The sequence below is a fragment of the Carassius carassius genome, chromosome 32 (assembly GCF_963082965.1).
Source record: "Carassius carassius chromosome 32, fCarCar2.1, whole genome shotgun sequence".
Lineage (NCBI taxonomy): Eukaryota > Metazoa > Chordata > Actinopteri > Cypriniformes > Cyprinidae > Carassius > Carassius carassius.
The window spans coordinates 20587883-20615216 of record NC_081786.1 but is presented as its reverse complement, the minus strand read 5'-3'; the positions used below and the strand labels follow the sequence as shown (position 1 = coordinate 20615216).

Sequence of the window (27334 nt, the reverse complement as noted above, 5' to 3'; positions counted from 1 at the left end):
CTGACTTCTGGTTACAATGAGTGAAGAGTTTGTGGGTGTAAGACTGGCATAAATGAGCAAAATTTCCCCACCAAGTGTGGGTGGAGTGTAGTACTGAGTCATTCTGAAAGTGTTCTTAAGTATTCCTATTATGTCCTCTACTTTTACAGTGGTTTATAATGGAGCAGTGTGACATTTTAGAGTGTGAGTTTCCTAGTTTGCAATAAAAAAAAATTTATTCTAATGTAAATATTTGCACCCATGTACCGTATTTTCCGGACTATAAGTCGCACTTTTTTTTCATAGTTTGGCTGGTCCTGCGACTTATAATCAGGTGCGACTTATTTATCAAAATTTATTTAACATGAACCGAGAGAAATTAACCAAGAGAAAACATTACCGTCTCCAGCCGCGAGAGGGCGCTCTATGCTGCTCAGTGCTCCTGTAGTCTACACTGAAAACATAGAGCGCCCTCTCGCGGCTGTAGAAGGTAATGTTTTCTCTTGGTTCTTGGTTCTAAATAAATGCGACTTATAGTCCAGTGCGACTTATAAATGTTTTTCCCTCGTCATGACGTATTTTTGGACTGATGCGACTTATACTCAGGTGCGACTTATAGTCCGAAAAATACGGTATCTTGAAATGTCACGGTGCAATCAAACACGCCGTTTCAACGGCTGTTCCAGATATTTCTTTGAAAATATTACCCAACCCTGTTGGAAAATCCAGGTCATGCCAGTTTAAAGTGGTCAAGCTTGTTTTGAATGAATGAATGAATGAATGGAGGCATTTATATAGCGTTTTATTGTGTATTGCTGTACGGGGGCTTTATAAACCTATGCAGGGTCAGAAAGCTCTCAGATTTCATAAAAAGTATCTTAATTTGTGTTCCAAAGATGAATGAAGGCCTGTTTGAATTACGGGTTTGGAATGACATTAGGGTGAGTAATTAATGACACAAATGAATGATAATTTGGTGGACTATCCCTTTAACTGTACATCTAAAATTCTCCTCTTCTAAGTTGAGCATCTATTTAATTTCCAAATTAAAAATAATATATGGCATAAAGTCAAATTGTATTTGAATAATAAGATTTTTTTTTTTAACTATATGAAACCAGCATGAATATGCATAGTGCATTTAATTTGAACTAAAGAATTAAAGTTTCCTTTTATTTATCATGGCCAAGGTCCAGTTTGAATCTGCTACAAACCAAATAAAGCTAGCTTCGATAAAAATCAGCTGGATTTTTTGCATCCTATTATTTGTTTCTCCACGAGGTTTATCAAAAATCAGGAGATTCCCAACAGTGAACAGCAGTTTGCTGTATTAAATAGTGACCTGCGAAGCTTTTTCAGATCTGGTGCCAAGACCTGACTGTTGTGATCAATTCATATGTAGACCTTAGAGTTGAGAAAGCCGTAGAAAATCAGTGCTGTTTATTAAAACATTCAGTATGCAGTCAGAAAAGGCAAAGGAAATGATGAACTGTTTTTAACAATGATTAGCTGTAGTGTTTGAAAATCTGGTTTGCTTATTTGCTTTTAGAGGGACACTTAATCTGTGAAGGAATTCAGTTGGGAAATCTCCTTTTACATCTGTAAGAAATAACACAGTTAGCCATGTAGTTCAATGAATGCAGCTCAGTATCACAGGGGATGAAGGTATTCGAAAGGTCTGTTCTTTCCTCTGTGTTGAACTCTTGGCATTTTACTCTTATCTGTTGTCTTAACCTGAAAAACATAACAAGAATTGTGCCAAGGGGGAGGTGTTTCGCTGAGAAACAAAGAGTGGAATGTTTGAAACTGTTTTAAGCGATGATGAAATCACTTATTTTGCATTCCAGGCCAAATCCAGTGCGCTTCAATTTTGAAGTGTTTTTTTTTTTTTTTTATTATTTTATATAAGATAGAAATGCACTAATCTGTCTGGCCCCTGAAGTTCTACACCCCTCAAAAACAGACAGATATACTCTTTTACCAACACATAAAGTTGCACAGACACACTCACTCACACACAGCAAACCTGGCTGGAAGAGAGGGAGAAACTGAGACAAGATCAGTGTTTTGCAGGTGTTGTTCTGACTCCTTGGTGCGTTTGACAGAGCAGAAGGCAGATGAGTGGAGTATGTGTACTGTTTACTGCGCCTCAGCTCTCAGGCTTTGAGAGACTTAATCTTTTGAGAAAATTTAAAATATGACATACTTTCTCCTAAGCCAGCTAAGCTGCTATGCTATCACTGTAAATAGCATTGTTTGTATTCTGCATGGGAGCATAGCTAAAGGACAGCTACTGTGCACAAAGTAACAGTCTGTTTGGGTAAGACAAATGTGTGTGTGTGTGTGCGCATGTGTATCCACTTAAGATTTCTTAAATTTATAGTAAAGATTTTAATGCTTTTATTTAGCCAGGTTACATTATTCAACAACGAGGATCACTTTTCCACACACACACACACACACACACACACACACACAAATGAATCATCTCAACTGTTTTCAAGCTCCAAATCACCATATTAGAATGATTTCTAAGTGCCACACTGAAGATTGGAGTGAGGATGCAGAAAATTCAGCTTTATACCAGAGAAAATTTTATTTTAAAATATTACAATAACAATTTAGATTGTAATCATATTTTTCAGTATTTACTATAATTTTGGTTTTTAATGCAGCTTTAGATAAATTCTTTAAAATACAGGAAAATAGAAAACGGTGGTTTTAAATTTGTAGTGTGTGTGTATATATGTATGTATATGTGGTATTTTTGCATATTTTAAGTTACATGTTTGTTTGCACTTTAAAATGATTTTTTGAAAAAACACTTTAGCATTCTTAGTAGCTACTGTAGTGTGAATTGCAAATAAATGTGCACGTTTTAAATAAATGTTTTAATTTCTGCACATAAAAAAAAATCTATGTGCATTGCAGTAATGAAAATTTGGGTATGGTCCTAAAGATAGGCTTCATTTTTTTATGCTCAATATATTTTAACTTTGTACTCTTTCGAATTTGGACTGAATTCCAGCACATTTCTTTATGAGACAATTCATGCATCTTTTCTCTTTAAATGCACACACACACACAAAGAATAAACACAGAAATGAGGGGAGTTCAGTCATCAGTGCCTCACGTCCGCGCGTCACGGGGAGCTCAGCCATCAGGACTGCGCGTCCTGATGAACTAAAGTAAATAAATAAATAAACAAAGGCCGGCGGTGATTGTGCGGAACAGCAACCTGAGGGTAAAATCGTTCCTGCTATGCAGATTACAGGCAGGACTACGCCTGGGAATGATGCTGCATTATTCATGGAGACTTCTGGCAAAGTCAGAGACAGATTGATCTTCACCCTGCCTGGCTATGGGCCAGAGAGCTGCAGATCTCTTTCTGCCTGTCTGTCTGCTTTCTCTTTTCCTTCACCTCACTCCATCTGTTTTTCCACTTTCTTCTTCTTGCTATCTTTGTGGTGTTGTACATCTAACACGCTCTATCCTCTGCCCGTTTTGCTGCAGTTTCCTATCTCCTGCCTCCCACTGTGTTTGGAGTCTTTTCCCTTTTTTGTCTGTCCACAGCTTGCGTTCTCTCTTCCACTTGCTGTGGTGTCAAACGTCTAAGAGACAGCGGTCCGGCTCTCAGTGAGATGATGGTGTTTGCTGGAGGAGCGCTCCGCGTTCACCTGCAATGAAAAGTGCACCACATGCTAGGGCTGCGAGGCACGTGCATCTCTAAAGAGCCGCTCAGCTTTGAATTAGTTACAACAAGTCAAGTGTATTTAAATCTTGGGGCTGTTCTCAGGTGAAGAGAACATTTGTGTGGTCTTTGATTTTAGTATCTTAAAGTGGTATTATTTTCCCAGTCTTTTGTTAAGATTCTGGTCCCATATTCAACAGTTAGTAAATTACAGTGAGATTCAAAAGTTTGAGTGTGAGTCACAGATATTTTTTTTAACCTTTACTTTCCATTAAAATTAAAGTCAACATTATTTTTTATCAGTTGAAATGGCACATTGAAATTACTTCAACATTCAGAAACACATCTGCAGACTGCTCTTCTTGTCCAATCCATTGTGCTCATTGAGCATTATAGTTTCTATGAATATTTTTAATTTACATTTTTGTTAAAGTTTTAGTGATATTTCATGGGTTTTTCCATATTCCTTTCTTGTCAAATAAAAAAAATTGAAATTTTGCCTTTGCCAACTATCTGAAATGAAATAAGTGTTATATATTTTTATGTTTTATATTTCAGTTAACATTTACTTTAAAGCAGTGGAGATGTTTGAAACAAGAAAAACTTTACAAATATTAAAGCATTAACCTTCAAATTTTGAATCCAGATTTTCGGTGTGGTCTCCAATCACCACTGTATAACGGTGGCCTGTTTTTAATCCGTTCTATCAGTATTAAGTATTTCCTCACAGCAGTTGTTATCAGTCTGTCAGTGAAGGAGATTGCCAAATCTCTCTTCGGTCAGCATTTTTTCTCTGCAAACTGTGTTGTTGATCTGCTGGTTGCTGTAGTGTGGAGATTTAAGCTCTGAACCACTGAAGTTAAATGCTTCCTAGCCTCAGCCCACTCAAAATTGAAAGTGCCTTCTCGATGTGCCAAGCTCTGTTCTGATTTGCTGCCTTTTCACGATTCCTGGCAGTCAGGATGCAGGATGAAAGAATCTCCCTATTTTGCCAGCTTAATTGAAACAGAAAAGTGTTTTGCTTGAGTCAAATGGGTCTATGTTACCAAAATTTTACTTTTTGAAAGTGACATTTCAAAAAATTTAACAGCAAAGAATATACGGAATATACAGCGGTTTTCAAGGAAATCTTGAATTTACTCACTACTAAAGGCTTCAAACCATAAACTTCATATTTTTTTGTCAAATCTATTCAACATTTCTCACTGGAAGCAGTTGGTACTGGCCATGGAACTTGGTCTCGAACTCCCAAAAGTAGTGTAAAAACCAGCCAATCAGATTAAAGCTTGTCATTTTGTAAAAGCTCTTGCCATTTTGTGTGCAGTATACAGAACCATTCTATAAATTGTTTGTTGCATGTGCCAAATTTGCTTAGCAAGTTTCTCTTCAAAACATTGCTAGACCTTGACAGTAGTTGGTCCAAAAAAAAAAAAAAAAAGACTGACTGACTGTAAAGAAACTGTTTTTTTTTTCAAATTCCTGCTGTAGCTGACCCTTTGCAGCAGTGCTTAATGTCAAAGTATACATCCTTTGCCTAAAGGATCCTGTTGGCAGAATAAATCATTTGGGTTTGTCTTGTAGGTATAATAATTAAAGTGACATTATGACATAAGCTCCTTAACATAAATCCCAAATTTGGTGCCTTATTGGGTCAAGATTGGTCTAGATTTTAGTTTGTAGGGCACTTGAAAGCATAGCGTGGCACAGTCAGCTCCAAAGACCCAATAATAAACAAACAAACCATCCGCTCCATGGGACATGTAATCTAACACTCCATGAAAAAGCGGCTGATAGGGCTAATGGAAGCTCAGCATTGACAGACAGACATGCTGTTGTTTCACACACTCCCTGCGCTGGGCTTTATTCTTCAGCAGTGAACAGACTGTCACAGAATGAAGCTTGTGTGGAGGCGCAAAACCACACCTTGCGGCACTCCCCGATCCTCTTGTGTGCTCGCAGCATTATTCCTCTGCGCTGCCTGTTCCAAAACAGGATCAGGGTCATCTTTTACATATCTAAAACTGCTTTTTCTACCTGACAGTCCTCAATACTTACATGTGTTTTTCGTGTGGCTTTCTTATTTGAAGATATGGACCCCAAAGAGTAGGTACTTGCAAGAGAACTGCAATAATCCTTTCAATGGCACTTAGCTGACTGATTCCCCATCAGTGGACTGCAATGTTGAGCTTAATGTCTGGTAAAGAAGCCTGTATTGTGAGCGAAACCAGGCACTGGGTCAGTGTTTGTGTCATTTAATGGAGAGTAAACTGCTCACTGGGGTGTGTGGCTTACACAGAGAAAGAGAGTTATCTGGCTGTAAAACTGGTCCCTGAACTCCCCTCAATTTTCTCTCTTGCTCTCGCCTCGTTTTCTCATCGTCTCCTCAACCAAACAATCTTTCAAGCAGCCCCAGAGGAACTGAACTATAGCCTTGTAGAAAATTAACTTTTCACCATACTTTTTATTGGGCGGTGAATTTAGAATTTACTGGACATAAAAATTTCTCACGAAACTGTATTTAGCATTAAGTGTTTTTTTTTTAAAGTGTCATTTTAAAAGCAGCTGCTAATGATCATGAGCACAACATGCCACCATTGTCAACGGAGGTTTGCCAGCTATAATGCGTTTGCAGTCGCTACTGCTAAACTGTTGGCATTCATGTTTCTTGTTTACATTGATGAAATGCCAAAACGTTATATAGTTAGCACGGTTTCAACCACCAGGAGTGTCTGTACAAACATGGAATGATAATTTAGAGGATATACACTGCATTTAATGCCAAGATTTTGAAGGGTGTAAGTGACAGGGTCCCATCTGTCATAAAAACAATCTCATCAATAATATATTTGAATGTTAGCAAAAAAAATTTACAGCCTGCTTACATGAAAAGCCCAAAATATGCTTAAACTTTGCTTAAAAAATGCTTTTCTCTTATTTTTCCGTAGATAAACCTGGTGACAAGGTGACTAATTTACAGTTGCAGTGTAAATCATCACACAATCTAGAAACTAACTTACTCGCAGATTATTTTTTTTATCTTTATTAATGGAATGTTCAAATGTAAAGACCCAAGTATATAGGATTTATTTTAAAGGATTAGTTCACTTCCAGAAAAAAAAAATTCCTAATAATTTACTCACCCCCATATCATCCAAGATGTTCATATCTTTCTTCCTTCAGTTGGAAAAGAACTTAAGGTTTTTGAGGAAAACATTCCAGGATTTTTCTCTATTTAGTTGTCACACTTTGTGTCGAGGAAGACACACAAAGACAAAGATAAATTCCATTGTTTAAAACTATCCAAGGAGAAGGTAATCCATATAGACGAGGGGTACACACATCAAACCAAACTTAATACTGGACAAAGACTAGAACCAAAGAGTGACTTAAAATAAGGCAGGCGGCTGATGACAAACAGGTGATGGGAATCAACTAATGAGCACTAATGAATCAATTAATTAAACTAGGATAGGAACAAAAACTAAATACGGTTAAAACGGAAAAGGAAACACAAAAGACAAGACTTAAGTCCATAATTGTAACAATAGTGGACTTCAATGGGACCCAATGGGTTAAAGGTCCAAATGGCAAATAGCACTTTCAATGCAGACAAAACGATTGGTCATTTTCTAAAAAAAAGTTACAAATTATATACTTTTAACCACAAATGCTTGTCTTGCACTAGTTCTGTGATGCCCGTCCACAAATTCACGCATTACGTGGTCACATTGGAAAGGTCATGCATGATGTAGGTGGAAGCACCAACCCAGTGTTAACAAAGCGAACGTGCAAAGATTAAATCAAAATGCTTTTTACCAAAGGTAAAATAATGATGTCAGACGATTTTGAAGTCGGAGGAGAAAATCCGATGAAGTTTGTTACTCCTGCCTACATCACGCTGTGACCTTTCCGATGTGATAACGTACTGCGTGGAGTCGTGGACGCAAGATGAGCATTTGCAGTTAAAAGGTATGTACTTTTAATTTTGTAAATAAATTGGCTTATTGTTTCACTAGAAAAGACCCTTATTCCTTGGCTGGGACTGTTTAGAGCCCTTTGACGCTGTTGAAACTGCAATTTGGACTTTCAACCCATTGCTCTTTAGCTATTGAAGTCCACTTCACGTAGGAAAATCCTGGAATGTTTTCCTCAAATCCTTTAACTTTTTTTTTCAACTGAAGAAAGAAGACATGAACTTCTTGGATGACATGGGGGTGAGTAAATGATCAGAAAATGTTTCAGTGCAATAATCTATTCTTTTTGTGGTCTCCAGTGGTTTGTCGTTATTCTGTCTCCTCCATTTCTTAATTTCTTATTTGACTATGAAAGGACTGGCTGGGCTAGTGTTGCCACCATGCACACAAACTTATTAGTGCAAAAAATCATAGTATGCATGTTTTTGTGTGTGTGTGTGTGTGTTTATATATATATATATATATATATATATATATATATATAGTTGAATATTTTCTGTGCATGTGCAATATGCATGTGCTATACTGATAATGAAATTTATATTGAATGCACTGCACATATGTATAAAACTTTGGGCTTACCACTTATAATTATTTAAATAATGGTTTTTTTTTTTTTGCAGATGTTCGTCATTAAAGGCAGGACTTTGAAGGTGAAATTGATTTTTAAATCATTTAGCAATAAGAAAAATATTCAGTGCAGAAGCGTTTGTGATCTTGCTAGAATTTGAACGAATTTTGAATTTTGAATTTAGAATTTGAATTTTGTATTCATAAATACAAAATAACAGTGGACTCATACCATCTTATGAAAGAAAAACATCTCTCCCTCGTATAGCACTTTATGCAGTCATCTTGAAAACATGTTAAAATGTTTATCACCTCACTGTGTGAGGGCTGGCCAAACACACTTGTGAACGGTTGCCAAAGAAACGAGACACAGGGACAAAGTGTTGCAGTGTCCATATGGATGCTCGATGATGATGAAATGCTAACAGCACCTCTGAGCATGGAATGATTTAAACAGCAAATGTGGAACGTGGCATAATGTGTGTGTGTGCTGGTGCATGCATGCTCTTCAATCACCCTCGCTGCTGGGCATGCACGCTTTACAGATGTGGACCATCATAGGCACTTCAAAGCCAGATGTGTGTAATGGGTTGGTTGAAGTGTGTCAGTGATGTTCTCCAGGGGCAGGGTATTGTGGAGTGGATAGTTGTTGGACTGTAAAGAGCTCTCTCTGACTGTCTCAATTAACCAGCACCCGTAATGAGTCATCAGAGGGCCGTATTCATGCACACTTATTTTGATTCATTTCTCTTTATATGTACTCTCTGCTGGTTTGTGTCTGGATCCAGTGTGAAAACAATATGCATGTCTAATGGGACCTACACTCTTAAAAATAAAGACTCAAAATCGGGAGTTTGCTCACTGAGTGCAGTTAGAAGAACCATTCTGGTTTTTTAAAAGGACCTTTTGAGTGTGAATAATTAATAATTTCAAGGTCCAATTCTTGCTATAAACATTCCAGTAACTACAACTTTTGCCTCAGTAAACTGCTAATTTGCTGCTTAATTATAGTTAGTTAAGTAGTTGTTTAACTTAGGTATTGTGCAGGATGTATAATATGGTCATGCAGAATATGTGCTTTATAAGCACAAATAACAGCTAATATGTTAATAATAGTCATGCAAATAAGCAAATAGTTAATAGTGAGAATTGGTACTTATACTAAAGTGTTACCTGAACCTTTTGTACAATAGAAAGGTTCTATGGATGCTCTTCATGAACCAGTAGATGCCAATAAAGAAAAATGTATTTTCATTTAAATCCAGTATATATTAACTATTTAATTACTTTTCTCTTGAAAAATTAAAGTGAGGGATTACTCTTAATTTTTCTGTAATTTAATTAGTTACTTAAATACTGTAGGGACTATAGCTCAATTCTAGCCTACATAAAAAAGTAAAGGATTTAACATAACAATTTAAGATTTCATATATTTTTAATGTAGCATTAACCCTTTAAACAACTTGGCCAGTTAATAAGAATTTATGCAATTTTATATATTTTTATTTGAAAGATGTAAAAGAGTGGTTTGATCATGTCCGCCCTTGTATTGTTAAACTGGTTGAAGTTCATATGGGGTGTAGAAAGTAATAATAAGTAATACAATCATTTTTAGAGAGGTTAAATGGTACAGAAATAAAGTTACTCTGTTTAAGATGTAATTAATTGCTAGTAATCAATTAAAACAGTTTTTCTCAACCTGCAGGCCAGAAAGTCTTAAAATGATTTACCTTTAGTTAACATAATTTTGTATCCTAATTCTAAAAACATAATAAATAAATAATATTTTTTTTTACCTAAAACTCACATCATATCTACTTTTTTATTTTACAGTAGAAGTTCCAGAGGTCCTTCGAATATTGTCTTGGACAAAGGGGCTTTGGAGTCAAAAAGTTAAAAACCACTGCCTAAAAATGTTCTCTTTGTAGGAAGCACACTGTGTTTTAAACGTGGCTAAACTCACTCCAGTGTTAATGTGCTTTAACTGCACACTGTGTACATGTGCCTTGCTTCTTTCAGATCAGTTTCCATCAGTGAAGAAAAACATGAACCGTCTCAAATCATTCCTCACTCTTGTTTGCCTTAGGCTGAGAAAGCTGATCTTTCACCTTGGTTATTTACATTTCATCAAACCTCTCTCTGTCGTTTTGCATTTAAATGGATTGCTGACATGTGGGAAGGTAAATCAGAGTTTGACTGATGTTCTAAATTAATTTTTATGCTAAAACGAACTGCTTTTCATGGTTTTAGCACTATGATCCAGGGATGCAGCTTTTCCTTTCAAAATGTTATGCATGTGCATGTACAGGCAGCAGGTATTGCATAAATCCATATTAAATAAAATTACAAGCATAAACCAATGATAGAGCATTTTTTAATAGGAAGTTGATTGTTAATGCTAACACAGCACTCCAGGCATATATGGCATTTAATGTATGTTATATAATATGTGATGTAAAATAATTCCATAAAATATAAGATACTGTATATAATGTTTGTGCTTGATCAAAAATACAGTAAAAAAAAACTTATATTGTGAAATAACATTACCATTTAAATTCATATTAAATTTCAATTTATGCATTTAGCAGACGCTTTTATCCAAATCGAATTACAGTGCATTCAAGCTAACAGTTTTTACCTAACATGTCTTCCCTGGGAATCAAACCCACAACCTTGCGCTGCTAACTCGATGCTCTACCACTTGAGCCACAGGAACACCAATTTAAAACTAAAAATAAACCAAACATTTAAAGGAACACTCTACAGTTTTTGAAAATAGACTAATTTTCCATCTCCCCTAGAGTTAAACAGTTGAGTTTTACCATTTTCAAATCCATTCAGCCGATCTCCGGGTCTGGCTGTCGGACTTTAGCTTTAGCTTAGCATAGATCATTGAATCTGATTAGACTATTAGCATCTCTCTCAAAATTTTTCCTATTAAAAACTTAACTCTTCTGTAGTTACATTATGTACTAAGCCCAACGGAAAATTAAAAGTTGCGATTTTCTAGGCCAATATGACTAGGAACTAAACTCTCATTCCGGCGTAATAATCAAAGAACTTTACTTCTGTACTGTGGGTGCATCAGGAGTAGTGATATTACGCAGTGCCTGAATATAGTCCCCAGCTAACTTCCAATGGTAGCCTGTTTTTAGGTGCTGCGTAATATCATTGCGCCTGCTGCATCCATGGTACGGCAGCAAAAACAAAGCTGACTGCAAAAAAGATCATAAACTATTAATTAATCTATTGAATATATATATGTATAAATAAATCGAACAGCATCCATAATATATTATATTATGTTATTATATAATATATGATTTAAGTCATGATATGAGATATGTATATATATATATTTTTTTTATTTATTTATTATTATTATTATTTTCCGCATAAGCCTGTCATGTAATATTGTCGTGGGTTTTCTTAGCTGACTCATTTTTGATGTAGGTGGAGAATAATAGAGGTCTACAACAAGACAACAAGATTGAAGCCATCACAAATTACGATTTGTTCTCCAAACCAGAGCAAATACATGACATTTAGCAGTGTGAGGACTGCCAAACAGTATTGTGATGTTCTTGCTTGGGCACATACATAATGATCTGGAAAGTATTCAGTTTGAATACCTACTGCACTTCTTGAAGCCTTTCTACACCCATGAAGCTTTCTGAGAATGATTACTTGGTTAGGAGCTGCCTGCTTGTTTATCTGCAATTTGGTGGGTTTTCCATATCCTCCATGGGCTTTGCTTTTCTCTGCCACTTTCTTCCTGGTATCTGTGGCCACATAGGACTTTGCAGCCTACACCGGCCCTGTGGAATAACAAGTAATGACTTTCCAGTGCCAAGGCAACCTGCTGCTCTCAGCCAGAGCCCTGTCTCCATCAATGATGGCTGATTTGATGATGTGCTTTGAAGAACAGCTTTTCTATAGGCAAAAATTATGCCTGCCGAGTCTTTTCATCGGTCGAATTTGAGCGCTATGTACGAACAAGCTCATTATCGCACAATAATCAATGTCTAAACGCAATTTCTTTATGTTTTGGGCAAAAATGTGAACCGTATAGATTTCCAGATGGTATCTGAACGGACATTACCATGCTTTTGTGCACTCGCACTGTACCAGGTGTTTCTGGACTTCATTATGGTGAGAGTCTGGAGATGTGTATTCTGTCACATCTCAGGAGGTGGAAGTATGATAAGCACAGGGGTCGAGGCTGCTCCCAGATTGAATTTATATGTAACAATCTGTTCCCATCTCAGTAGCAGATGCCTGGCAACCACGTCCATGCGATCAGTGGTGAACAGCTGTCATTGTCAAAAGAGAAATCACAGCGAAGGCTGTGGAAAAAAAAAACCTGAAAAAGGAACTGAGTGGTAGCTCTCATCGTAGTGAAGGAAGGGTCATTGTGAGGAAGTGTTTTTTTTACCTTTTCTTTTATCAAGGTGCAATTTATAGGAACCATTAAGGTTCAGCAAGAAGTACAGTCCTGCAAACAGATGGATAATCATGATGGTTGACTATTGATGGGCCAGCAACCAACTAGTAGTCTGTAAGGTTTACTAGTTTATATAGATTTTTTACTATTTTTTGCTGTTTTTACAGCAGTGTTGCTTTTGTTACAGTATATTTTCTTAACCTATTGTTTACTGACTGATAATATACTTTTTTTTATTAATATCTGTTAGAATTTCATTTGAACAAGAATGTAAAATGTAATGAGTTTCTGTCTCCTGTAGCACATTTGGTAGAGCATTGTGCTAGGAATGAAAAGGTCATGGGTTCGATTCCCAGGCAGCACACATACTTTGAATGTATTGCAAGTCACTTTCCATGAAAGCATCTGTCTAATACATTTGTTAAATGAAATGTCACATCCATCACTGCAAGGTGTTGTGATATTCTGTCTCATTTGGTGACTGCAACATGTCTCATTTGACACATCACCATGTCACTTATTCACTGTAGTCTCATTTTCACCCATCACATCTTCGTGTATCAAGTCATATCATATTCAAGTGGCATTTGCTGGCAAACAAAAAATAATGCCGTCATAATTGTCCTTAAATCCTTGGTGAGAACAAAAGGCCTGGGCGCTTGTATGACACATAAACACAGTGCTTAAATATAAGGAGCTTTTTAAAGAGGTATCTATCTTCACTGCTCTTATTGTGAATTCACAAGCATTATGTTCTCTCTCTGTCAGTCATTTGAGGTAATTACACCCTCTCTCTCTCTCTCTCTCTCTCTCAAAAGAGCGGAGTATCTCTATAGAGGACTCTCCTCTCCTAACACATCAAAAGGCAATAATAGGCCATAGTCTCTTTGTAAGACATGCATTACATACATCAGATGTAATTTTTCTACAAGATCAAACAAAGCAGTGAACAATGTGTTTAATGGCTTGAGTACATCTCCTTTAATAAGTTTAGCAGTTTATTAATCAGTGTCAGAGTAATGCTTGCGTAGTATGTAACCTTATAGTCAACAAAGTCAGTAGTTTCGCCCTGCAGTGCATTTTTTCTTGCTATTCATCATTTTAGAGCAATTGTTTGATCATTATATATTTGCGTTTCTGAGGGAAGGGGTCTTGACGTCTTTTATAGGCATAGTTCACCTAAATTCACACTTATGTTGGTCCAAATATGTAATTACTTTCTTCCAAGGACTGCAAAAAGAGAAATTTTGAAGACTGTAAAGGTCACTCTTTTCCATTCTTATTGAACAGGGACCGAAACAAGCTTCAAAATGTATTTAAAACACATGAATGGGCCTTGAAAGTGTTCCATGCAACTTAGCCTTTATAAATCAATATAATAATGCAGTATAAGTCTTTTGAAACCAGAAATCCTTGGCATATTAAAATATTGCAGGATAAATATTGAAGTTCAATGAATCTCTTTACAAAATGTTACTCGAATCACACTGATCTGTTTCTCAAGTTTGACTCACTGACTAATTCGTTCATAGCTTTGTACACCTCACAGTTGAAGGAAAGATTATTAGTGAATAAAGGTTTAAAATCAGTTTATTTTTCACACAAAATTATTGTGTAATTAGCTGTCAACTATATAAACCATTGGGTTTTTTGTTTTATTTTGAAGCTTGAAAGGTTTAGTTCAACACCTCCAAAAAAAAATCACATTTTCATCCTTATATAAATGTAAAAAAATATATATATATTTTTTCAATGGCGCACAAAAGAAAGGATTCTGAAGACTGTGAAGGTTGCTCTTTTTTTCTCTTCTATTCATTACCGTTAATAGGGACTGTTCAAAATGGACATAAAACACTTAAAATATCAAGTGATCCATGTAACTCACATACAATTTTTTAAGTCTTTTGAAGGCATACATCCTTGGCACATTAATAGGTGAAATAGTAGTGTTCTTTTAAGTCTTCAAAATCTTTTCAATGATATGGTTCATAAAACCATAGACCAAGATCTGTTCTGACTCAGTGATTCATTTGCAGCATTTAACAGCTCACTGGAAGAAAAGATTGACAGTGAATATATATAACAATTTCGGTATGTTTTTTTTTTTTTTTTTGACAACCTTCCAACCCCAATTTTATTTTATTTAATCTGCTCACCCTTGTATCACTTTAAACTTTTTTTTTTAATTTTTTTTATGGAAGACAAAATGATTTAATTATCAGAATAGTAACAAGTTTGGCTGGCAAGCTTCAAAAATATTATAAAGTAGTCCATAGTGTTCACAGAAACATAAAATAAAAGTACCTGATTACAAAATAAAAATTTTGTGTGAACCATCCCTTTAAGACTGCATATATTGATTGAGAACCCAGAGTATGGCTCAGAACAGTTTACTTAGGATACTTAAGCCATAAACCATGGCTGTATTAATATTGCAGCCCGTGTTTCAACATGAACCACGGCGTCTAAAGTTGTTACACACCCCTCCACCAAGTGTTATCAGACAGCACACAAGCAACTGGAGAATTACAGCATGCCAGCCTTTTCTCTCCTGCTGACATTTGCCATTCATTCACATTCACATCAGCATGAGTTTTCTTTTCTGTGGTTCTTTTTATGTCTCTCCAATGCACCTTTTCAATTTCTCTGCCTTCCTCCTTTGTTAGCTTGTTGTTCTCTTGTAAAGAACGGATAAAAGCAACCATGCCTTGAATGACGGAAGGTCAAATTGAATGTGTTCATAAAATGCTGGACTTTGACCTGCATGGTCAATATTCAGTACAAAATAAGGCAGTGAAGCAGCTGCTCATCATCTGTCTGCTCGAGGTAGTGAAATGTGAGTCAGTCCTACTTTTATAACATCTTAGGAAGAAATTGAGAAAAATATTTACAGAGTATACTTTTTTTGCCACCTGCTATTGCCAGGTGAATTTAGAATTAACTGGCTATAGTTTACAGACATATTTCAAACATTAATTGAAACATTAATGTGCAGTTTTACTAACAGCCAGCGCAAACTGTCTGTTGGCTTTAAAATTGTACTTTTTACTAAAAACAAGCAGTGAAGATTTAGCGCTGAAATGGCATGGACACAGAATGTGCATTTGTATGAGAGTCCCTTTCAGATGCAAAAGTTATGGGAGGACAGTTTTCAAAAGAATCACGCAGTGTGATTTACTAACATTTGCGCTCATCAAATAACTGGCATTTGCACCATTATTTAACGTCCAAAAAAGTATTTTTGAATGACTTGGAATCCTCAACTAGGTGGCACGCAATACTATGTCTATCAGACCTTCATTTTTTGGCCTCTGGTTCATTTCAACATACTGTAGCTTCTTTATTCTTTATTTGCGATTATGATCATTTGTGCTGCACTTGGTATATTAGGTTGATCGATATGTAAATGAGATGTTGCGTCTGTGTGTTTAATTTGCGCATTGTTAATAAATAACCTGCAGAAATTTCCCCTCCCATCGACGCTGTTTTGGAATTGGCTAATTTGCCCTGTTTAGTAAAACTGACCCTAATATAATTATAATTTAAATAGCAGTAATGTTTCACAATATTGCCATTTTATTTTTGATCAGATAAATGCAGACTTGGGTCAGCATTAGAGACTTAAAAAATCTTACTGACCATACCGATGAAACTTCTTCATTAATTTTATCACTTTTGTTCTCATGACAATGTTGTTATTATTTTTTGTCATGCATATATGTGGTAAAAACAGCATGTCAATGTGTCACAGCTCATATACATGACAAACTAGTCTGTCTCTTGGTGAAACGGGTACCTGTCACATAAAACATGAAGACAAATACCTCATATTTTCTTTTTGGAGGCTTAATGCAAGGAATATTCCGCATATGTATCACCACATGGAGTTTTGTGCGGTGTGAGACCTGACAGATGTTTTCTTTAATAGATTGTTTTGCTTTTTGATTTGAATCGTGTATGTCACTTACATTGGCAACAGTCTGCCTGTCGCTCTTACAATTCAATTTAAACCATATTGCAGTTCTTAATCATGTTACCAGTGAGTAACTTAATTTATTTGCCAGTTCTTACTCACAAGAAAAGAATATCTACTAAGCACAGCTGAACATCAGAAATGACAAACTTGTGTTCTTTTTCTCTGCAGAGGAAAGGCCGGATTGCTCCAAGGCAAGATGTGAGGTGCAGTTTTCTCCACGCTGCCCTGAGGACTCCATATTGATCGAGGGCTATGCTCCACCAGGTGAATGTTGCCCCCTGCCCAGCCGCTGCGTGTGTAGCCCAGCCGGGTGTCTGAGGAAAGTTTGCCAGCCTGGGCACCTCAACATCCTGGTATCCAAGAGCTCAGGCAAACCTGGCGAGTGCTGTGATCTCTACGAATGCAAACCAGGTAATAAAGTTCAATATTAAGTCATGTTGTGACTTCTTCGATTCCTTCTCCTTCTTCGATCTTCACATGATACATCATGTACAGTAGGTCACCATGTAACTAGCTAACAGCAACCAAACCAATATGAACCATTCTGCGCTAGCAAGGTATAATGGAATAGTTCAAATGACTGTGTAAAGGTTCTTCTAAGAGCTTCAACTTTTATGTTCAATGAAAAACAAACAACATACAGTACGTTTGGAATGACATGAGGGTGAGTATATGATGACAGAATTTTAATTTGTGTGTGAAATATCCCTTTATGTTGGTTTTTCCCAAATAAAAAGCATGCAGTGTCAACTTGTATTGCAATATCAAATTCTTTTCCTGCTACAGCAATGGATGGATTTTTTTAGTCTTGGGAATCCACACCAGGAACCGGGTAGTGATAGATTGGAATTCTTTGCAGGTTATCTCAAGATGCTGTCATAGTACCTTAATTTTAATATATCTTCTTCTGTCATGCTGTATGTTGCTGCAATATGGCAGCCTTGAGCAGAGATAGGCACTTGGCTTCAACATGACATAAAAAAACATTGGTAATTCATTTCCCAATACACTAAAGAGTGCGATTTCGGGATTTGGGAGTTTGCCAAGGCCTTTGAGACACGCTAAAGCCATGGGCTGTTGAAAATACATGAGTGGTTCTGCTTCCTGAGTCAGTTTGGTAGATAGGACACAAATGCATTAGGTTTGATTTCGTATAAGACAATTTTCTGAAAAACAAGTAAAATTTACGTTTTTTATGAAGAATTCATCAATTCACATTATTCATAATATGTCATTGAAACATCATCATAACTTGCTTCTGAAAATGTCAGTTGGATGATGTTAACCTGCTGCAAATTACATTTAATTTTCGTTTTGTTTTTTGTACTCGATTTTTGACATTAAACCTACATCGTATAATGACTTAAGCACTGTAAACAGCACGTGTGGAAGTTTATGGTGTGATATAACAGGTAAATCATTTGCTTGGATGAGAGTTTGATGAGGTGTGCTAATTAGAGGCTTTTTAGAGAAGTGCTAAATGTTTTATGTCTTGTTTTGTGTTCAGTGTTCAGTGTAGACTGCAGCACAGTAGAGTGTCCACCGGTGAAGCCTGTCCAGTGTCCAGCAGACAGCTATGAGACACAGGTCAGACTGACAGCAGATGGCTGCTGCACCCTTCCTACCAGGTTAGAGTTACACCTGTCTCACTCTCACAGTCCCAGTTACACCATTACACTGGTTTCATGCTCACAATTATAACGAGATGTTACACCTGTGTAACTCTCACATTCATAGTTACACTGTTTTATATGTTTCACATTCACAATCTAGGTTAGATGTTACACCTGTCTCACTCGCCCAATTCCAAATAGACCATTATACCTGTCTCATGCTGACAATCCTAATTAGACATTACATGTTTCACCTCTTTCACACTTACAATTTAGTCTGGGTTAGGCGTCACATCTCACTCACTCTCTTTTGACCGTTACACCTGTCTAATGCTCACAATCTTGATTAGATGATACACCTGTCTCATGCTGGCAATCCAGGTGAGATGTTACATGTTTCATGTTCATAATCCAGTTTAGTCATTAACACTTGTTAAGAGTATAGGTTAGACGAACACCTGTTTCATGCTCACACCTGTCACACACACACACACACACACACAGTCCAGGTTGCACATTTAAACCAGTCTCTCACTCTCAGTCTAGGATAGATGTCACACGTGTCAATTGTCCAAAATAAAAAAACACATAATTTTTCACTATTTTAGCACCAATTATTTAATCAGAGCATTAATATTGTATTATTTCAGCAGTGAAAGTAAATAACTTCAGAGTGACAGAAGAGAGTGTTTTGTTGATATGAATTAGGTATGACAGGCCCCCCGCCAGCATCTCCCTCTCTCTGTATTTCCTTGTTTCTCTCTCTCTCTTCTACTCAGATGTGAGTGTTTGCCTGGCCTCTGCACCTTCCCACAGTGCTCAGCGGGGACATCCCCACAGGTCGTGTCCCGTGGCGATGGAACACCTGGGAGGTGTTGCGATGTGTTTGAGTGCATCAACGGTAGGTTCTGTTTTCTGTGTGTCTTAATTAGTGTTTATGTGTAGGTGTTTTGGGAAGGTCGTCTAGTCAGTGGGCAGAACCCTGCAGCTGCTGCCATAGTAACCGGCCATTTGCTAAAACAGAACATTACCTACAACACAGAAAATACACACTTTTACTACATCTGTTTCTCTCTTTTAAAAATCAGTTTGCAGTGTTTTTAATGTTAATTGGATGAAATTTTAATTCATTTTACATTTAATTGCTTTAATAAACCCCAAAAAGGCATAGCTCAGTATTGTTCCCAAAATTTCTCTTTCTGTGTCTCTGCAAGGCATTAGGGAATGAGCAGTAATGCCGCTCCCTATACGCAGAGTACGCAGTTTGCGTATGGCACCAACTCCCAGGGGAGCACCATCCCGGTTGCTTTCATTATATATTAAAAATTAGCATATACATATAAATAAAACTGTAAACACGAACATATGCATTTTACGATGAGTGCAGTAGGCTAAGCACACATGACGCACCATTCCCGCATCCGCGACCACTCACTCGCACCTCATGTTTGTGGCTGAATGCAAATTATCGTAACTGATGGACAGCTATGCCCATGAAAAGACATCAGCAAACTGGCGGCGAGAAAAAAAAATGAAGCCCGTGCATCTCTTTCAGGTACATTCATAATCCTGTGAAACTGTTTTGGCTGTTGACGTTAATAACGTGTTTTGATGTCAGTAATAATTTAATCACCAACAGCGCATCTAATATTCTCTCTGATTTTCCATGTTCCCTTACAGATATTAGGCATGGTTTTACTACAGATAAAACCAAAAATCATGGTTTTTGTTAACCACAAATTATCCATGGTTTTGTTACTTCAAATAATAGTTTACAAAGTATTAAGATAAAACATTTTGTGGTTATAAAATCAGACCTGAGCCTACAACAGCCTTTAAAATGATTAAAATGCATTATATAAAAAATTAAGCACTAATGATTGGTTGATTAATAATTATATGGTTTCATAATAATAATATTAATCATAATATTAAAATACAAAATGTAATACAAATGAGACAATTTATGTACATTATGACATATTATTACAAATGCCTGCAAAGGGAGTCAAAGGCCTGGGAATCGCTGCTATTACACTTACAGGATGATCAAGTCCTTTAAAGTTGAAGGACAGCTTCGTTCATCAGGCTGTCAGGAGGCTGAACTCCCTCCCGACCTTGCTTCCCCCCCCTCATTTCTGGCCCGGTCATCACTGACCTCTGAACCCCCGTCTAGATCACACATCCCCAGGTCCTTCCTTTACCTCCTCCCAGTGACAAACTCTGACCTGCACCAGTCACTTTGTGCAGTATTGGTCTGCTCACTACCTCATTCAAGTACCTCTACAGTCAGTTTAAATAAAGAAAAAAGAGATTTTGCACAAACTATTTTCCAGTACCATTTTAAAGGGTTGCACTGCACCAACAGTGTATACTAGGACATTACGTAAGCTGGTCGACAGTGATGTCATTTGTGCGCAGCGTTCAACAACGTTAACAAAGAACAACATTAAAACAGAAAGATGGAGGACGCTGTGATCGCAGCTGTGTTTTTGGAATGTTGACATATACGCAATGCGATTGAAAGAACAGAAAGGAGGACTAAGAATCTCCAACAACAACTGGCAGTGCTACAGCATCCATCCATCTATCGGTGTTCAATATACTTGTGAAATAAAGTGACAGAATGTTTACTGTATGTTACACAGCATTTTAAATCATGGCGAGGTAGGGAGTTTTCGAACACTAAAATTCAATTCTCTGTATGTATGTGCTGTACATGTGGAAGAATTGACAATAAAGCAGACTTGACTTGACTTGACTTGACTTTAATATTGACCAAACATTTAGGCTAATTCAAATATCCACTTAATCTTAAATTTTTAGCCTCCTTTTTGCAATAGAAACATAGAAAAGTAGAAAAATTCTACAGCCTCTATAATTTCATAAAACATCACATCACAACCCTTACAAAATGAACCATGGTTTTATCATAGTAAAACTGCTTAGTTATCTTTTGCGTTATTTGTATGAATGCTTGAGACTATAAAGTCAGTAAGACAACTTTCAAAATAAAATAATAGCCATAGGTAACTGTCTAGAACTACAGTTGTAATTTATAAATAATACAATTTAATTACAATTTAGTTATTTAATTACCTAAGTTTTATTTTGACCCATATTATAGGTGTTTTTATTTTTACATCTATAATATTTGGGGGAGAGGGCACCCATTAGTAGTTAAAGCAACATTAACAGCAATTTTCTGACAAAAAAAAAACACAAAATACATTGTCTATTATTATTTTTGAAAGCACTTGTGGTTCTTGTGCACAGCCATACACGAACACTACGCAGTTTTCCCTAACTAATAAAACCTGCCCTGAGAGTTGGGACAGAAAGAGAGAGCTTAACCCCACAGTCACTGTGAGCAGAGCTGTGTGCAGGTGGTGGAGAACTTTTTCAGATGAAGAGACTGCTGGCGACAGGTGGACAAAAGCCACAGGAAATCAGCACCAAATCAAAGCTGGAAACATCAGCGAGCACCAAGCCGTATGTCGCCGTTGGGCCTTTTCCATATTCGTGGATAGACAGTCGTCGAGAGGAAGACAATAGAATTAGGGCTCCATCCAAACACAAAGGCTCAAGAGTGGTGCTTTGAATAAAGGGACCCATGAAAACAATCCCACTTTCCCTCTAGTTGTTTATTTCCTTCCTGCTTCACCTATAGCCAGGCCTAGGGCACACAATACATGAAAGACTTCGCAACAAAGCAAAGCGAGTGCAACCCAAAGACTTGCTTTTCCATATTCGTCATTTGGCAAGTCACCTTCCTTTCAAGCACATATGTATATAAACAAGCTAGTATAAATAGCAGTGTGGTGTGAGGTGCCAGGTTGTGTGTCGTCTTCACAGCGGGCGGCGAAATTAGCCTTAGGCTGATTTGAGAACAAAGCGCTGAGGCCGGAGAGCAGCGTGGGGAGCATCAAAGCTCCAAACAGAAATACAGGCTAATTGAACATCTGGCCACCAGTGGCTGTGTACAGTGTAGAGGCCGATCTCATATTCCATAGCTGAAGGGGGTGGGGGAGAACATGAAGGAACTATGAAAAGAGAAAATGAACTAATACCCTTGGATGGACAGAAACTGATTAATATTCAAAAGATATCGCATGGACATCATTAGATGAGTGACCTTCTCAAGACTATCATGGCATGAACAAATTGACACAACAGATGAATACACTGCAGATGGATGCGGAAAAAAAACACAAATGGTCACGTCGGCCCATGTTGAAATTCCTCTATTTCTTTCTTCTGTGAAGTCTTAAGAAGTCTTCAAATGTAGTCCACAAGTCGTATTTACCACCATTTTGGAGTGCGACAGCCCAAGTCCTCATTTAGTTTCATTATTTTGTAATGAGTGGCCAGAATATTCTTCAGAATTATTCTTTATTTGTTCCACTAAAGAAGTAAAGTCATACAGGATTGGAACGACATAAGGGTGAAATAGATAATGACAGAATATTCATTTTGGTTTGGACTGTCCCTTTAATTTGATTTACATAATGCTTGGCTGCCTTGAAACTGTCTCTATGAATCTTTAATTGAAAGAAGGAGCCAGCATCTTTCACTTCTGTCCGCTGTAATGTGTGATAAGATTTATCCAATGCGGCATGCCTTAATGAGGATTTGAGGAGTATTAAATTCAGTTTTTATTGGGTTAACTTAGTTTTTCCCTTTAGATTTGTCACACTGGCACATCATGGACATGTTGCAAATTGGTCATTAGCTAGTCATGTGTTTTACTCTCAGCATTAACTTTGGACCAGTTTACAGTTTATTCTGACAAATTATTTTTTTTTATTTAATCACAATTAAAAACATTATAACAAATTGTATTTGTAATCTAAATATTTTTAGAAATAATCCTCAAGCTATATCATATAAACAAAGTATATTTTACATAATTCTTCTTTAATGGCATCTCTTTACCAAGTATGTAATATTGAGGTATGAACTGATCTGGATGCCTAGTATAGCATTAAGTGAGTTATTAAAGAAATTTATGGCCACCATTTAAAATTTAAAAAAAAAATAGACCTAAAGAGTAAACTGTCAAGCTACTTTTACATTTTTGTTTTCACCATTTATTATTATTCCTAAAACCGGCTTAACCACCTTAATCTGTATTTTTTCAGCAGGGCGGTGTAACTACAGGAAACGTTATCTACATAGTGAATGAAAACTTTGAAGTTTCCAACGAATATTTGAGTAGATCAACCGTTCCATTTCTGAACAAATTCACGGCTTGATAATTCTAGAAACAGCAGATGTCAGACAGACAGAATGCCATCTTTCTGTGCCAGTCGCTCTCTCACTCACTCTCTCCCCAAGGCACTCGCACACACTTCCAAAGGCAAGTGTTTGGGATGGCAAGAGAGTGAGCATTCTCAGACAGTGTTTGTGCACCACATTTCTCTCTCAGACAGTGATGTCACCCTTTTTGGGAGTAGATAAGACGAAGGGCTGATTAGTAAGTGTATGTGTGCATCTAATCTAGAAGATTCCCACCCTGAGCTAATCGCAACTCCTTTTCAAAAAGTGAACTAACTTTGACCACACCGAGGAATTTCACAGTTTTATCAATCTCGTAATGTACCAAGCAAATGTGCTGTTAAAGATAGTTTAGTTTTTTTTGCGCTTCTCGACAGTGTTTTGTGTTAAGTTTGTTTAATCTTTTAATTTGCAGCTTTTTCACTTTTACATTGAAGCACACTTTAAAATTAGAACGTATTGATCAACAAGTGAATATGCGAACATGTTGTTTAAATGCAACAAAACAGATGCCACTGCCACGTTTGCACATGGTAGATTTGCTTTGTCATTAGCGATATTTTTAGTCCCATAATTAGCTTTGTGCATTTTCACACATGAACTGGCACACCTGTCAGTCCCCATTCATACAGCCCCAGTGCTATGAGCCCCATCATTACGTTAATGTTTACCCAGAGAGTAGTTGTCATGGAGAAGGGCATGATTGGCGGTTTGTGCAAGCTTTTCAACCTAGGGATAGAAGGGCGATGTAATAGAGGTTATGACTGCTGATTTAGATCCTCTTCTCAGCATCAAAAAACTTGATTGTATTGTCGGCGCTTAAGCAGTTAGCGTTAGGATTAGCTCTGTAAACAGTAGCATGTTGTTCTGCCTCAAATGACGTATGGAAGAACAATGCACACTCTTTCAGAAGACAAGCATGGATTAGGACACATGTCACTCTGAAGGAAATGCTTAAACAGCTGTTCATTTTTTCGAGAGATCATAAGCCTTGAAACCATGTTTTTTTTTTTTTACCAGGCTCAGTCAGTAAATGACATAACGTTTTAATTTAACCACTAGCGTAAACATAGCACGGTGGCCCGGCGAGAAGCACGGGCGTCTCTTTTTCTCTTTTCAGAGAAAGCATCATCAGAAGAGGAAAAAGTGATTTTAAGGTAGGGCTTAAATAGGAGTCATCGAAGGGCCAATTAATTAATTCCTTGTGCAATGTAAAGCCTACGATGATTGACGGGCCCCCTTAGGCACTATGCTCTCCCTTTTATACTCTGCTCTTATTTATGTCTGCTCCAACACAGTGGCCGCTATCTTTCACTGATAAAAAATGGGAAAACATGCACACAAAGGCGCCGTCTTTTTTGTTTTGTTTTGTTTCTCGACAACTTAGCCTTGATTTGCAGGTGTTGTGCTGTTGTAGTGATTTGCATGTCCAGAGCAGTGGCGGGTCTTGGCAGCACAAGGCGCAACTGGGGAGCGCTGCGTTATCACATTATTTAGTCTGCCTCTCAGCAGCTGCAGCCAAAACAAGCTAGCCTGCAGCATGGGGGAGGGCTGAAAAACACTAGGAGGCAGCTCCTATTGGGCTGTAGGGCAGGAAGAGACAAGAAGTGCTTCTACAGAGTCCTTCTACAGAGTTGATCTCCTACCTAACAAACCACAATCTCCTTGGCCTTCAAAATCTATTTCTGTTTAATGTTTCAGATTTTCTCCCTTCCCATAGTGAGAAACTAACCTTGCATCTGAATGTGTCTAAGCCCCTTCTATACAGTAGGCGAAAAACAGTATGTGAAATGAATATTCTGCCCAAATTCTCAGTATTCGTTAAACGGTTCACTCTTAAAAATATAGGTTAAAATAAGGTTGAACCTTTATTATCTATGGAACATTTCCATTCCACAAAAGGTTCTTTATGAAGGTACCCAGATGACCTACTACTTAATACCACACATTCATACTATATAGAATATAGTAGTGAATATGGAAGTAAAATAATGACTTATGTCTTTGAAACAAAAAAGCATGCCGAATAGCACTATCTGAAAAAATAATGCATTGAATTAACAGTTCTTGCATTTTAATGCCTTGTATTTCCAGGGTTTTGCATCTTTAGGTCCTGAAATGTAATATAGTTGTTCGTTTAAGCTGTGAATATTTCAATTAAAAATATTTCACACACTTTTTCATAATAAAAAAATCAATAATTCATATTCACGTTCCAGAATTAACTTCCAAAATATTAAATCGGTTAAAAAATACGATGTATAATATTCAACAGGCAAATTTCGGTCCATTTTATTTCACTTTCCAAATTCGCTTCCACAAATTCAGTGGTTAAAATTCGGCAGATAATTCGCCCTTTCACATCCGGGAGCTGCAGGAATAGCAGTAGAGCACAGAGGCATGATCTCTATCTACTGTCAGTTGCTCACCAACAGGTGGTGCAAGCGGCTGTTAAATAAGGCCAAAGCAACAGGTGGATTAAGTAATACAGTTACAAAAACTGATCTGCAGAAATTAAGCAAGCGCTAAGTAGAAGTTTTGATTATCGGGGCATGTGGAAAAGCTGATTGTGCGTATGTTTATTTCAACCTCTTTTCTGTTACCAAGTAAGCAGCATTCAAATGAGATTATTATGGTGTTTTACCCAACGCTGAATTACAGAACTAACATTACATCTAAGGAAGACATATATTGCTTTCGGTTGTTTAGTTTGCCTAACTTTGTGTCATGGCTTGTGAGTCGCTGTGCTGTAATACTGGGGATCCCCTCACGTCACACTCCAGGATTCCCCAATGACGAGTAATGCTTCTCAGTCAAATAATACTGTGATATAAGACCTCAGATCTCAGAAGACATTTTATTGATGATTATGCAAACTATATAGACAGTTAAGCAGATGTAAAATATGAACGAACGCTCATGGTTTCACGCGGTTTCCCTCAGAAATCTGTTAAAGAAAAGAAAACACGTGGCTCAGCGCACTAACAGTGACAGCGATTTAAAGACAAACTCACATCTTACTGATGATGCAAACTATATACAGACAGATGTGGATATGAACGCAAGTTACGGAACAAGAAAAAGTGCATGTTATATATATAAAATAATTTAATTTATTTAAAAAATAATTAATGAATGAATAAGGGGCCATTCACATATCGCGCCTAATAACGCGTGGAAAAGGCTATGTGCGCCGCTTTCTCCTTTTTTCCAAAGTGCTCGGGCAGAAGCGCTCCTGAGGCTAAGAAACAATGACGCGCTCTCTCCATGAAGACGCGGAAATTTCAGCAAAGGATAAATGGATTTGCAGCACAAAAAAAATCGCTTTCAGTAGCTCTGCTACTAAATTTATTTCAAAATGGCAATCCATTCAAAGGAGATTATAATGGTGTTTTACCCAACGCTGAATTACAGAACTAACATTACATCTAAGGAAGACACATATTGCTTTCGGTTGTTTAGTTTGCCTAACTTTGTGTCATGGCTTGTGCGTCGCTGTGCTGTAATACTGGGGATCCCCTCACGTCACACTCCAGGATTCCCCAATGACGAGTAACGCTTCTCAGTCAATTAATACTGTGATATAAGACCTCAGATCTCAGAATAGATTTTATTGAGGATTATGCAAACTATATACAGGCAAGCAAATGGGATCAAAAAGAATCCAATGCGCTGCATTTTCTTTATAATTGATTTCCATTACCACTGGTCTATAAAGTCGACAGTCACACAAAGATATCAAGACCATGATTAGTTTTAACAATATGCAACCAATTTATATTAACATAAAAAAAATGAGTTAAAAAC

The 27334-nt window shown here is 37.1% G+C and overlaps 1 protein-coding gene across 1 annotated transcript in view; it reads left to right on the top strand.

Annotated features, from left to right (window-relative positions):
• Window positions 1-27334, top strand: part of LOC132112954 (cysteine-rich motor neuron 1 protein) — a 153436-nt gene that overhangs the window by 59178 nt on the left and 66924 nt on the right. The window contains exons 3-5 of the mRNA XM_059520718.1: window positions 16806-17048; window positions 18145-18265; window positions 19030-19151. Of these exons, the coding sequence (XP_059376701.1) occupies window positions 16806-17048; window positions 18145-18265; window positions 19030-19151 (486 nt within the window). The remainder of the gene's footprint in view (window positions 1-16805; window positions 17049-18144; window positions 18266-19029; window positions 19152-27334) is intronic.